Genomic DNA, 14,206 nt, shown 5'->3' with positions numbered 1-14,206 from the left:
ATTGAAGATGGGGTGAGGAAGATGTCCATTACCGGTTCAAGGAGACCAGGGACTAGAAGGAGTAATGGACTAGCCGCAGACTTCTGATGGAGGGTCTCGAAAATGATTGAGGTGGTAGTCTGAGGAGCTGACATGTCTATGCTCAGATTCTGTGCTCCTCTAGCGAGGACATCGTGGAAGGTGTTCACATCATCGATGGGTGACACTCTTGAGGGAGGGCTATCCGTAAGGGTAGGAGAGTAGTCTCTTTTGGATGAGTGTGTCGAAGATGACAACCAAGATGGTGATTTTTGTCTTTTACGATGAGCATGAGTTGATCTATGCTCCGGAGATTTGCCTTGGTGATCCCTGGTCCGAGTAGTGGGGGACCTGTCCACCTCCTGCACAAGACGTTGTAGTGGGGGATCTGTGCAGTGGACTGGAACAGTCCGTAGGCCGCTGAGCCTGTCCGGAGGGTTCTTTCTGCCAGTGATGGAGAGGTTGAAGCCATCTGGGCGAAAGATGAATCGAAGATCACCGTCTCCGTGGAGAGCCTCTTGGAGATGTTCTTGTCTGCTCTGACGAATGAGCAGAAGAGCTGCGTGACGTCAAGAGCGCCTGGGGAGAGCTCATAATAGAATGAGAGGACTCTCGGCGATCTTTGGAGTGTGATGAGCATCTTTATGAACGATGCAACGTTGATGGGGAGTGTCTCGACGTCAACCGACTATGCGTCACCATCACTGGTGAATCTTTAGAGCGGGATCTTCTCCTCGACGTTGACCTCTCCTTTTTTTCGACGTTGTATGATGCGACGTCAAACACCTGGGCGTGACAGACTTCGCATTTGAAGTTGAGCGTGCAGGAGAACCCAACGAAGTACGAATCGATGGAGAAATCCTTCTCGACGTTGTGTCTTTAGGCCTTCCAGATCTCTCTCTTGACGCTGATCGTCTACTGGAAGCCAGCGGAGTAGAGATTAGAGCACTTCTCGCCGTCGATGGGAGACCCCCGTCTCGACGTCGAACGACGCGTAGTATATGTGACCCTAGGTCTCGACGACGAGTCCTTCGTCGTCGTCAACGATCTAGCCCTCGACGTCGAACTTCGCCTGGATGACGACAACGGAGGAGTTGAGTGCCTTGCCTCTGGTGAAAACGAGGCACGTCTCGGTGTTGACTGACGTCTGGTAGACAGCAACGGAGACGCCTGCTTCGACACCGAACGCCGAAGACCCGGCAGGGCATGTCTCGACGTCGAACGCCAAATTGACAGCGGAGATCTATCCCTCGACGTTGGGCGAGCCTGTACCAACGGAGAACAACTTTTGATGCAGTTCGTCACCGGGTTGAAAACGGCAGAGGATCCGATGTACCTGCAGTCTTCGTCGATGACCGGTGTTCTCTCGATGGCGAGCCCATCACCGATGGTCTCTTCGTCGATGTTTTCGCTGCCGATGAAGGTATTTTCGCTGCTGAGCCAGACGCCGATGGAGAGCAGACTGGAACCTTACTTCTAGATGAAGATCTGGCTCTCTTTCCTCTTTTTTTATCGGAGACCTGCCTCTGGAAGGTGTTTTCCCCTTCTCAGCCAGTCCATAGAGGTGAATCCTCTCTCTGTCCTTCAGTGTTCTTTGGACAGTGACTGGCAATGCTGGCAAGTCTTGGGAGCATGATCAGAAGGAAGGAAAAGAATACAGACAGGATGGGAGTCTGTTTTAGCCTTCTTGCCACAGGAAGGGCAAGAGTCAAAAAGAGAGGGCATATTTGACTGGAAAATTATGCCCAACTCTCTCAAATATAGTAGAAAAGTACTTATCAGCAAAAAAAGTCAAAGTAAAAGGTTTTTGACAAAAAATGAGTAGTAATTTCTGACCGAAATCAGAAAAACTGAGAGCTGGATTTACCAGGGTCCTGACAGAAGGAGCCGGAAAGAACAACTGACCTAACTGTCACTCCTGAGGCATGATGGGAAGCTAGTGGTCATGACTGCCTTAAAGGCACAGTGCCAGTTTATTCTGTGGGTTTCTATAGATTAGCATTTCAGCTTTCTACACTGATGTTTTTACAATGCAGCTTATGTGCTGGAAATGTTCTTTCGTTCCTCTTTGCAGGATTATGTTTTCTGCTGTGCATTAAAGCAGATTTCAAATGTATTTTCTTTCTCCCGGCTTTATTGGAATAGTATTTATGTGCAAGGGAAATTCTTACAACATTGGTCAGCGTTTCTAGTATATGGAAGGCTGCATTGTGTGTTTATGGATATATATAGAGCTACATATATGGTTTCCACATATATGTTTTATAGGTTTCCAGGGTCCCCTGCATGGGCGGGAAAATTCATGTGCTTATGACTATTGATGAGGATCCCCTGGAAGAGAACACAGATTACTCAAAGCATACCCAGAAACCCTCATCTCTGACCCTTATTTCTGTCAAAAAAGGTGCGATTACGAGCGACCTGATCTTTCATACCAAAAGAAGAGCTCAGTGGAGAATTGCGTTCCACTGCTTACTCAGAATCGCATCGGCTAGAAATTCCCCCACGGTCTTAGACTATTGGCTGTGACCTCACCCACATTCAGAGCAAATGCTACTATTTCCATCTATAACAATGGGACAATACTAATTCAGGCAATCGACCGCAACCTGGCCATCTTTGATGAAAGATTTGACCGCCTAAAAAAAAAAATCACTTGACCATAGTGACACCCCTATTCACCCAAGGAACGACCTTCCACCAACTCCAACTCAGGGCCAACCTGAGCACGCACGATTGTCCCACCACCTCCGATCAACTGCCCCCGAGATTTCGAACAACTCGCATAGGACCTCAGTTCCACCACACCCAGGCACCACATACTCATCCACCGTGCCCCGATCACCCAGAACTACCCAACTCCATTCCCGCTTTGTTAAAGAAGCTGCTATCCCTAGCCCGACCACCTCCCCCACTCTCCCTTTCCTCTGAACTCACTCTCACATAATTCCCTTTCCCCACAGTTGGCCGGCTCTCTTTCCCCCTGGAAAGCAATGCACCCTAACCCTAGCGTCCGCTCACAATATTCTCCCTTCCATCCGAGACGGAAATCCTCCTCTGAAGCTGCCCCCCTCCTCCTCGTCCCCCTTATATGCACTCACCTACGTCCACCATAATAAACCCCACCTCTTCCTCTTCCCCGCCCCCCCCCCCCCCCACACGAACCACCAGCGGATCCAGCTGCTAAGCTCAAGAAAATCAACCAGGAGCAGCTTAATCTCAAAACGGCCATTCAAAGTTTCATTAACACCACCTGTGACCTGGCCCTTGACCTCGCTTCCAACAAGTCATCGCAGGAACCCCTGCACTCGCTCCAGCACCACCTTATCCCTCTACCCCTCCACAATGCTATCCCCCCACAATGCTACTGACCGACCCCGGCTGAAACCCCAGGCCTGAACTGGAATACCACTCCCTACCCCAACTCCCCATGCAGACCCACCAGATCCAACAATCAGCTCTCAGAACCAGATACTCTCTCCCTCCTCTGAGCATACAACGCCCCCTGTTCGACCGCATCAGCCCCCTCTGGATTTTCACAATCCACCCCTATAAATCCCTGCTGAAATGGAAAAGCCCAAACAAGACAACATGGACGCTATTCATTGCATCACACCTAACCCACATAGAAACCCCAGACTCAACACCAATACCCAAAACTTCAACAACCTCATGCAGATACCTATCACACAGCCACCCTCCAATGAACACAAATCACACCTGAAATGCCTGCTACTTAACTGTAGATCAGCGGTGAAACATGCCACGGACCTTGCTGATCTCATCCTGGCTCAGGAACTTGACCTCCTTATCCTTACTGAAACCTGGCTCACCGACTCCTCAGGCCCCATCCTTGATATTCTAGTCCTGCCCAGTCACAACATTATCAGACTCGATCGAGTCAAGAAAACGGGTGGAGGCATAGCCTGCATCTACCACGGCTCTCTCCCAGCTAAACAGGCCCCATCAGCTACTCTCTCATCCTGTGAATATCTATGCATGGATATCACTAACAAGCATAGACCCATCTTTAGCCTGCACATCTTCTATCACCCGCCGGGTGACAATTCCCCCTTTATTGAACACACTATGGAAACCATCTCCTCCAACCTGGGTTGTCACTTTCCCCAGATCTTCCTTGGAGACTTCAACCTCCACTGGAATGACCCACTTGATCAGGCGGTTAATACTCTCAAAACCTTCCTAAAGGATCTCTCCCTGACCCAATACTGCGACAGGCCCACGCACAACTTAGGCGCGACCCTCGATCTAATCATCGCTAATACCAGCTCCATCCAACTCGATTCTATTCTCCCCTGTAACTAGTCGGACCATCACTATATCACCTTCCGTATCCTTGAAAGCTGGAACTCCAGTAGATCACACCGACCAAACCAAAAACATTGGAAAAGATCCCGCCATAATACCAACGTTAATGAGCTCATATCTCACTGCGCTACCTCCCTACTGCCCCCTGCTAACATGGCTAACGTTCACGACCTCACTGATCACTACAACAACGACATGCACTCTGCCCCGAATGCAACTGCCCCCATTCAACTAAAAAGAAAGCCCATCAAAGACTCTAAACCATGGTTCAATGACAGCTTAATTCGGACAAACGCAGCTTTAGGCTAGCAGAACGTGCCTGGAGAGCCGCTCCATCCACAGATCTACTAAAAACTCTTAGACTAAGAAGGAGCAGATACAACAAACTCATCAGAACGGCAAAAGCAACCTTCTTCAAATCCCAACTTGATAAAGCCAATAATCGTCCGAAAAGACTGAGTTGATTAAGTCACAATCTCTCTTTGCTCAATCAGAATGAAGCTTGCCTATTAATACTTCTCGATCTCTCATCTGCATTTGACACGGTTAAACATGACAACCTTCTTAACCTCCTGGAATGTAGGATGGGGCTCTCTGGCACTGTCCTAAAATGGTTTGCCTCTTTTCTAAACAACAGAACGCTAAGAGTCAAAACCAATCAAACTCTGTCCAACTCCAGTCCCTGTACTCTGGGTCTCCCTCAAGGGTCCGCACTCTACCCCACGCTCTTAAACCTCTTCATTGAACCACTGACTGTAATCCTCAAAGCTTCCAACATCCAATATCACATGTATGCGGATGATACCCAACTGTACATGAAATTATCTTAACCTGAAGACATCCAGTCACTCAAAGGAACCCTGCACAAAATCTTAAAGTGACTAACCTCCAACCACCTCAAACTTAACGCCCTTAAAACTGAATTCCTCCTCATTTCATCTACTAGGCAATCCACCACTGTGGGGCAATTCCTAACAAACCTCACCGCCTTCAACTGCACACTTCACATCATTGACTCCACTAAATCACTGGGAGTTGAACTAGACAAGAACGTTAACAAGCAAGATCACATCAGAGCATCTACCAAAAGAGTGAACTTCCAATTGAGCATCCTTAGAAAACTTAAACCTTGCCTCCCACAAGAAGACTTCAAATCAGTGGTGTGAGCACTAGTCATCTCAAGGCTTAAATATGGCAGTGCTACTCCATGCGGTCTCCCGAAACTCAGTTTAGCCCCACTCAGAGCATCTCTCAATGCGACGACTAGACTTGTCACTGGTTCCAGGAAATCCAACCACATCTCTCCTGACCTGAAAGAGCTCAACTGGCTCCCATTTGAGGCAAGGATCCAGTTAAAAACCAGCACTCTGCTCCTCAAGCCAAAGAAATTCAAAAAACTGAAAACCTACAAACGTACCTTCTCTGGCGTTGCCCCGAGAATATGGAACTCCTTACCTGTTGAAACAAGACTAATTCTCTTAACCCTTGCCTTCAAAAGGGAAATGGAAGCTCCACTGATTAACAATATCCTGAACCAGAAGCATTGCTCCCTTTGGCACCCTGCATGTTTTTAACTGATTTAGTTACCACCTGGCCTCTGCTACGCCACCATTCCACTGTTATTCCTTATGTATCTCGTCGCAATTGCTAACGGGCCACTGTCACGGTCCAGTATAACCACTTGGTCACTGTTGTTACTGATGCATACTGCCTTAAATGTCTCCCATAGCTTTCGATCTATGTCTTCCCCAAGCGTCATGTAGAGCGCTCTGATACCCGCTTAGGTCATGTTCACGCTATACAAAACTTTAAATACATAAAAACAATTGTGTGCACAATCTAAGCTTCAGTCTAAGGGAAAACAAATCATACTTATTGCCACTAGCTGAACACTGCCCTTGGTAGACCCTTTTTCTGCTACACATACTGATGACCAAGTTCAGTAGAAGAATACCCTAAAGATTCTCAGCTTGTACCTCTCCTAGGTTTGAATACGGTACAGCTGGACCCTGCCTACAAAACTGCTTAGCACTATAAACAAACTTAGTTATCCTAGCCTTTCGGTCCTTGCTCTGTTTTTTGTCTTGCTTTTTTCCTCCTCCTTTCATTGAGATCTTGAGTAGAAGAATTTAAAATATGTGACAAAATATTTTTCTGAATATTTAATCGGAATTATGTTTGCTGGTCAAAAGCTAAAAAGTGTTTTCATCTTCCATCATCAAGTTCATGCAACAAGAGGTCTTCACGCCCCTTCTCCACACTTTCCACGCCTCAGTAACCCAGAGCACTCAAGACCAGACATAACCTTCCCCTGATGAAAAAGCCTACACTAGATCCAGCCAACCTTGCTAACATCTGTGCTATAACCCACTTCCCATATATTGGAAATATCATGTGGAATGCAAGCACTGCCCAGCTACAGAAGCACAGCAGCAACAATAAGCTACTTCAAGACTATCAATCACGGATAAAAAACACACTCTGCAGTAGTGAAATAAAACCCTCCAAGTGAACACTACCCTCGTCTTTCACGGCAAACACAACCGTGATCCTACATGACCTCTCTGAAGCTTTTTCACTATTGACCATCCAGCACTGATCCACCCTGAAAACCCTCATGGGCGTCACTGACACAATCCTAAAACGAGTCACATCCTACCTTGTCAGCCAACAGCAACTTGTCCAGACAGGTGCTACCATATACAGGACTCCATCCATCCATCTAGGCCCTCACAGCTATTCAGCCATCTATTCAACCTTCTACAAACCATAAATACAACAAGATATTGTCCAGTATAGATCCAAAAACCATCCATATCTGCATGTAGGCATGCGTGTACTCCTGTTGTCTGGTGGCGTGTGTCTGGGTGAATGGGAGACCCTGTAAATTTGTTTTACTGTTTGTGCATCCAAATAGCTCATACTACATATGCCCTTTGCAACAAAAAACACATACGATTAAAAAAGCCAGAACCATTTGCATTGCCAATGCTCGTCCTTGAAGAGATTGGGCCCGTTAAAGCAAGTGAGACATTCTCGGTCTCGAGATAAAATGCTAAAAACAAAATGCAAGCATGCTCTTCATTGTATGTGTTTTACGTTTTTACTTTGCCAAGCGAGCTTCATATAAGAAAATGATAATTAAGTATTATTAGTTCGTACACTAAAACACAACTTACACACTTCGTATCATGTCGGCTAGTATCATAACCAGTTGTGATATCCCTTATGTGCAAAACCCGATACGAGCCACAAAATTCTGGATACTGTTTAGGAGAGTCGAAGTTTCGAAGTCGTTCAAATATCCTTTTGATCGTAGCTGGGTCGTGGCATATAAAATAGGAAGTCTCTGAGATGTGGTATCCATATCTAAAGGAAAACATTAAAAACATTAAAGTATTCAAAAAGGGGTTCTTCAGCCGATTCCAGACACAGAACAGGACTTCATATCAATGCTAACATACGTTAGTGATAGATATACGTGTACACATGCTCTGCATTTACTCACAAAATGAAATGTCTACTGAGAAGAGGAGCAGGCAGACAACAAATAGTTAAACATCATTTGGTAAAGCTAGCTATGCAGAGGACATCTTTAAAAATAGTTCAGCTACTAGACACACTGTTCGACGCGGTCACATCTCCAGGGCACGCTGGTCTGATCCACTGACTTGGCTCAGATTGAAGTGACTTGCGCTCCAGGTTACAACTGGTCCAGCTGAGTCCAATGTTGGGTCGGTAGTGCAATGCGCAGGGGGAAGGACATGGGGGGTTGGAGACAGGGCTGAGGGGAAATAATTTTTAAAATGTACCTGCTCCTACACCCGGCGCCTCGGTGCTCCTCTTCTGACACTGGTCACGTTGCACAGGCTCCCAGGGGGGCATTCACAGCAAAGAGCAGCGCTGTGATTGGCTTGAACAGGCTGACTTGACGCTGGCTCAGTCCCAGGGAGCCTGGGGCTTTTCTCCAACCTGGCTGTACAAAAAAGCTGGGTTGGAGCAACATGGCCGGCCAAACAGGCATGTGCACTTACAGGTGCCCAAACTCTCCTTCATGACCTTGGCGCATGGCAGGATGACCCTGCCCCACCCTAACCTCGGCTGGGAGTAATGAAAAATAAAATGATAATAAAGTGGTTTTATTATCATTTTATTTTTCAGTGTGGTGGCGCTCCTCCGCACTAAAGGATGAGATGCCCCCGCACAACTCGGAAGATCCAAAAAAAGTCTGTGGGAGAGGAAACCAAAAGTAGTTTTGCCTTAACGGCCTAATCAGTCTAGCCTTTAAGAAACAAGCATTGAAAATGCAATAAGTCTCGCCTTACATTAAATTAAAGCCATTTGCTTTGCAAGACCTATTGCATTTTTAATGCTTATTTTACATCACCTACTGTAACACCTAATGGTAAAACACTAACTGGCAAAACAGTTTGTGGCAGGAAAAAAAGGCCCATCAAAATAAACAATTCAAGAATTGAAAGGCCACGCAGACTACGGAAAATGAAAGCTGAGAGTTGCAGTTTTGCTCGGATCTCGGGGTATGTTTGCAGCAAAACGGTACCCTTCTGGCTTAATGCGCACGTTTCCAGAGGTTCTCAATGTGCCGAGCACGCAAACACACGAATGGCGCGTGTTCGCTTCGTGAAGGATTGTAAGGGTTCACATAAAATATGAAATCTAATCTGTAAACAATGAAAACAGTTGAGCAGCTCCACACAGATGTACAAACGGGAAAACCCACCAAAATACCAGCACTAAAGCCCCTCGGGCTGGTGCGAATGGTGGGGCCCACTACTCACAAACTAATGAGGAAATAACCATCCAACAATAGGACGCAAAAAGTACAAACCTTTTCGGTGCTTCAGCCTCACGCCAGAGTATGGCCAGGAGGGCAGGTGCCGACCCAACACCTTACCTTTTCAGGTTTGCCCCTGTGAGTGGAGGCCCCAGGGGAGCGCTTGGCTGAGATTTCCCTTCCTCATTCTTTTCTTCACTGACTGGGTTCCCGCCTTCCTGCCGTGCCCCTCTCCCGGTGCGCGTAAGAGCAAACCGAAAGCGGAGCGCCTGGGTTGTGGCAGCGGTTTTAGAAGTGCTCTAAGCGGTGTGATACACGGGAAAAGGTTGCAGAGGTGTGTCCGGGGGAAGGAGGTGGCAATGAGGGAATAGAGCACAAATGAAGGGCAGGAGAAAGTAAAGTAGTTGAGAGGGCAACTAGTGGAAGGAATTGTGAATACAATTCTCTTCCTCAAAGCCCAGACCTCACCAATCACTAGCTGGCTGATAAACAGTGGCCTTGCAGCGCAACCTAAGGCGTTTGGACAGAGGCAGATTAAGCCGGACCAGACCAGACCAGAACTGTGGGTCTGCGCCTTCAGGGCGCATGACGTCAGGGTTGGCACAAGCCGAGATCCGCCATTGCCAAGCTGGTTCCGCGACCGATGTGAGAACTAAAGGCAGATTTCCACCAGTGCTAGACCCCTCTGTGTACGAGTCAGGGTATATGAAAGCAGATACTCGCCAGACTCACGCCTTCTCTGATAACCATGCTAGGAACAAGCACTCGTCATTAAGTTTTCTTCGCCTTTTTCTGCCATCCCACTTGGACGGCCTCGCCTGCTAAAAGGTTTCCAAACACCTGGCCCCATAAAGATAAGAAACCTTTTACTTCAGAAGGAAAGCAGGCGAGGCCGTCCAAGTGGGACGGCAGAAAAAGCCGAGCCAAAACGTCACCAACAGCTCTTTCCCAATGGCTGCCCGCCGTTTAGCATAAACGGTGACGCTGGCCAATGGGAAAGAGGGGCGGGGCTTAAACCCCTTAACTGAAAAATCCCCAAAACGTTAAATCTCGCCAGCGAGACTGCGCATGTGCGCAGCCTACGCTAGCGAGACCTAAAAAGCATACACTAGCTGCAGCTATATATTAACTACATATGAAAATACTTGGGCATGTTTTTAAGTATTCCATAAGTGATTGTATTCTCTCCAGCTGCTCACTTGTTCTGCTTAGTTTTTTAATTTCCTATGGGGGTGGGAGGGTGTATGTGTATATTATGGGGTCATTTGGGTTAAATAGTTATGTGCCTTTTGTCGTTGGATGCATTAATTACATGTTATACGACTTCCTTATATATTTTATAGCCAAAGCATTGAGCATATTGAAGTATCTTGAATAAGAAACAGGATACTGAGTAGATGGAAAGTAGAAGATTTATTGCAGTAAAGAAGATCTCATCCAACCGCCAGCCATCAGTCCTTAACTGGAGGTTTTCAGAACCTTGTTAAGCTCAACAGTCCATGACATCAGCAAGTGATGTCATGGGAACACTAACACTCTAATACCCCACAACATGAGATGCCACACATCTCCCTTCCCCAAATGCAGAAAACAACATTATAAAAAAGTTTAATGAATACAAAAAATAAAGAAGATTAAATGAAGTCTGCCAAATAACCTGGCTTCATAACCACCCTGTTGGAATAAAGAAGATTAAATGAAGTCTGCCAAATAACCTGGCTTCATAACCACCCTGTTGGATTTTCTAAGACAGTTCAATTTCACACCCACTCCACCACTACTGTGTGAAGAAACGTTATCATTCCCCTTTGAATCGGTATCCACACCACATTCCAACTTTCCCCTACACACAACAACCCTATTCAAGTTCCAAATGCGATGATCTTGAGTTTGGATTGCATTTTTAAATATTTTAGTTACCTTGATAGGTTTCATGTACTTGGACATAGAGCTGCCTAGAACACCAGGACGTTTAATCATGACCCAATCTCCCTCATTTACCACAGTCCTCTTTACAGCATGTTTCCTATCAAAGTATTCCTTCCTTATTCTCCCTTTTTCTTCCTCAACTCTCACCATCTTTTCTCCATCACATTCCTTTTCTTTTCCTTTTAGCAATTCATATTTATTGACCCAAAATGGTTCAACACACGTGTTAGGAAGTCTACCCCGAAACAGTAAGAAAGGAGTTTTCCCCGTAGTTGTGTGTGGAGCTAGTCTATATTCCTCAATTTTTGCAATGACCTCTTTTTTCCAATCAATACCAACACTCTTTGCTAAGGCAATAGTCTCCTTGATCACTTTGTTAAACCTTTCTACCATCCCATTAGTTTCTGGGTGATAGAGAGCAGAGGTTTTGTGTACAATTCCCTTAGAAGACAAGAATTGTTCCATTTCTCTTGAAATTAACTGAACCCCATTATCCGATAAAATGGAAATGGGCAAACCTTCCCTGGCAAATAAAGACTTCAAACACTCAATAACATTGCCAGTGTTGACAGATGTCAAGAAGAATACTTCAGGCCACCTAGAATACATGTCTATGACCACTAGTAGATATGTTTGAGATTCTTTCCCATGAATGGGACCCACTATATCCAAAGCAATTTCTTGCCAAGGTCCGTTTGGAAGTTTCCTTAAGACCATAGGTTGTTCATGTGTACACTTGGATTTGTCGCTGATCGCACACGACACACAATCTCTAATAACACGCTCAACCATTCTGTCCATACCTGGCCACCAATAAGACATGCGTAATCTTTCTTTGCACTTAGTTAGACCTGAATGAGCCACATGTACTGAGTCTACCAATTCCTTTCTTAGAGTAGTAGGAGGAATCAGTCTTGTTCCCCTAAACAAGAAATCATTGTCTACTGACAATTCATTTCGTACACCCCAAAAACACTTCACATTCTCTGATACATTTTTGTTGGAGCACCACCCTGCCTTTAACAAGGACATAACTTCACACAAGGTTGAGTCCTTCTGTATTTCATCCAACCACCTATCTTCCGATATGATGACCTGATCTACAACACAAACAATTTCATCATCCTCTTCGTAGTCAGGACTATACTCATGCAAACTGACAGAGGGCACCAACACGATAGAACATCCGCTACACCGTTTTCAATACCCAGAATATACTTGATCATGAAATTATACTCCTGTAAACCAATCACCCACTTGGTAATCCTACCAGATATTAAATCCAAACCTTTCTTACTGAAAATCTCAACTAAAGGCTTATGATCCGTATGGACCTCAAAGTCTACACCCCGCAGAAACTTTGAGTTTTTTTACCGCCCAAAACACAGCTAACGCTTCCCTCTCAACAACTGAATACCTAGTCTCTGGATCTCTAAGACTTCTGGACAGAAACATAATAGTTTTCATGCCATTACTACCACTCTGCTTCAAAACTGCTCCCAACCCCTTCTCACTCGCATCTGTCACCAAAATGGATTTACCAGAAGGATCAAAACTCTTCAAAGAAGGAGCTAGTCCTAGTTTTCCCTTTATAGCCACAAATTCATCCTCACATTTCTCAGTCCACAAGTACTCCTCATCCTTTCGTAGTAACCTTCTCATATTCACAGTTGCTAAAGCAAACCCTTTGATAAATTTGGCGTAATATTCAATCATCCCTAAAAATTTCATAAGGTCAGACTTATTGGTAGGAGAACACATTTTTGTGATGGTTTCAACCAACTCGGACTTGGGCTTTACACCTTCTCCTGAGATGCTATGACCAAGATAATTGATGGTGTTAGATCTAAATGAGCATTTTTCCACTTTAATCGTGAGGTTGTGCTTACTCAAAGCCTTTAACACAGATCTCAATCTAATGTCGTGTTCCCCGTCGTCTTTTGCAAAAACCAATATATCGTCTTGGTAGACACACACTCCAGGAAGATCCTTTAATACTCTTTCCATTACTCTTTGGAATACTGAGGACGTAGACACCAAGCCAAAAGGCATTCTCCTAAATCTAAATGTACCAAATGGAGTAATGAACGAGGTACAATCTCGAGACGACTCATCAAGTTCAATTTGATGATACGCCTAGGTCAAATCTAACGTGCTGAAAATTTTTGCTCCATCAAGTAATGTTAACAATTCTGTAATGTTAGGCAATGGGTATCTGTCCACCACAACACTCTTGTTCAGTTGTCTTAAGTCGATACACAAACGCAAATTACCATTTGGTTTGCGAGCTGCGACAACCGGAGCAAGCCATTCCGATCCTTTTACTTCCTCGATGATCCCACCACTGCTTAGTTTTTCTATTTCCCTTTTTATGTCATCTTTAACTGATAGTGGAACACTCCTCACCTTACATTGTATAGGAATCGCATCAGCTTTTAATTGTATCTTGTGTCTATACCCCTCCAGACATCCCAAGGTATCCCTAAATACCTTTGGAAATTCAGATTTAAGCATAAGAGCATACGTTTCATTGGCATTCTTATCTACAGAATGAATCCTCTCCCTCAATTGTATCGGAAAATCTGCATTTGGATCAAGAAACACTCCTAAATCCCCTTGATGTAGCCAACTAATGATGCTGTCTCCACGCTTTGAAACATAGATTTTCCCATTAATCAACCGATCTTTATATTCTATTAGACCATTGAAATACCCATGTAACTTTATTGGTTCTCCCCCATAAGCCAACGGTATAATGTCTGGTTTAGTGAGAGTAACCTTTCCCTTAAGTTTGGATGCATAAAAATCATTCGATACTATGGTGATCTTAGCACCGGAATCAAATAGTACCTTGGTACTTTCTCCCTCCACCATAATTTCATCATATGGGCCTGTTTTTTTCCCAGTTTTTTCCTCGACTTGTACTACAATTTGTCCACAAATTGAGTTCTCAGAATCATCCCCTTGATACATTTCTACCTCTTTGACCTTTGTCTTGAGTTTAGTTTTACAAAAGGCAGTGAAATGCCCCTTTAATTTACACTTTGAACATGTTTGATTGAGAGCCGGACATTTTCTATCATTAGCCAAATGATCCATTTTACCGCATCTATAACACTTCCTTTCTATCCCTAC

At 45.1% G+C, this 14,206-nt stretch overlaps 1 protein-coding gene across 1 annotated transcript in view; it reads right to left on the bottom strand.

The window, feature by feature from the left end:
• The window catches only part of PGM2L1 (phosphoglucomutase 2 like 1), a 670,483-nt gene that overhangs the window by 39,727 nt on the left and 616,550 nt on the right, over positions 1 to 14,206 (bottom strand). The window contains exon 12 of the mRNA XM_085623364.1: positions 7,527 to 7,716. Coding sequence (XP_085479490.1) covers positions 7,527 to 7,716 — 190 coding nt within the window. The remainder of the gene's footprint in view (positions 1 to 7,526; positions 7,717 to 14,206) is intronic.

Source organism: Triturus cristatus, chromosome 8, assembly GCF_964204655.1.
Source record: "Triturus cristatus chromosome 8, aTriCri1.1, whole genome shotgun sequence".
NCBI classification, from domain to species: domain Eukaryota; kingdom Metazoa; phylum Chordata; class Amphibia; order Caudata; family Salamandridae; genus Triturus; species Triturus cristatus.
The sequence above is the reverse complement of the archived record's forward strand: the minus strand, read 5'-3'. Positions and strand labels throughout refer to the sequence as shown.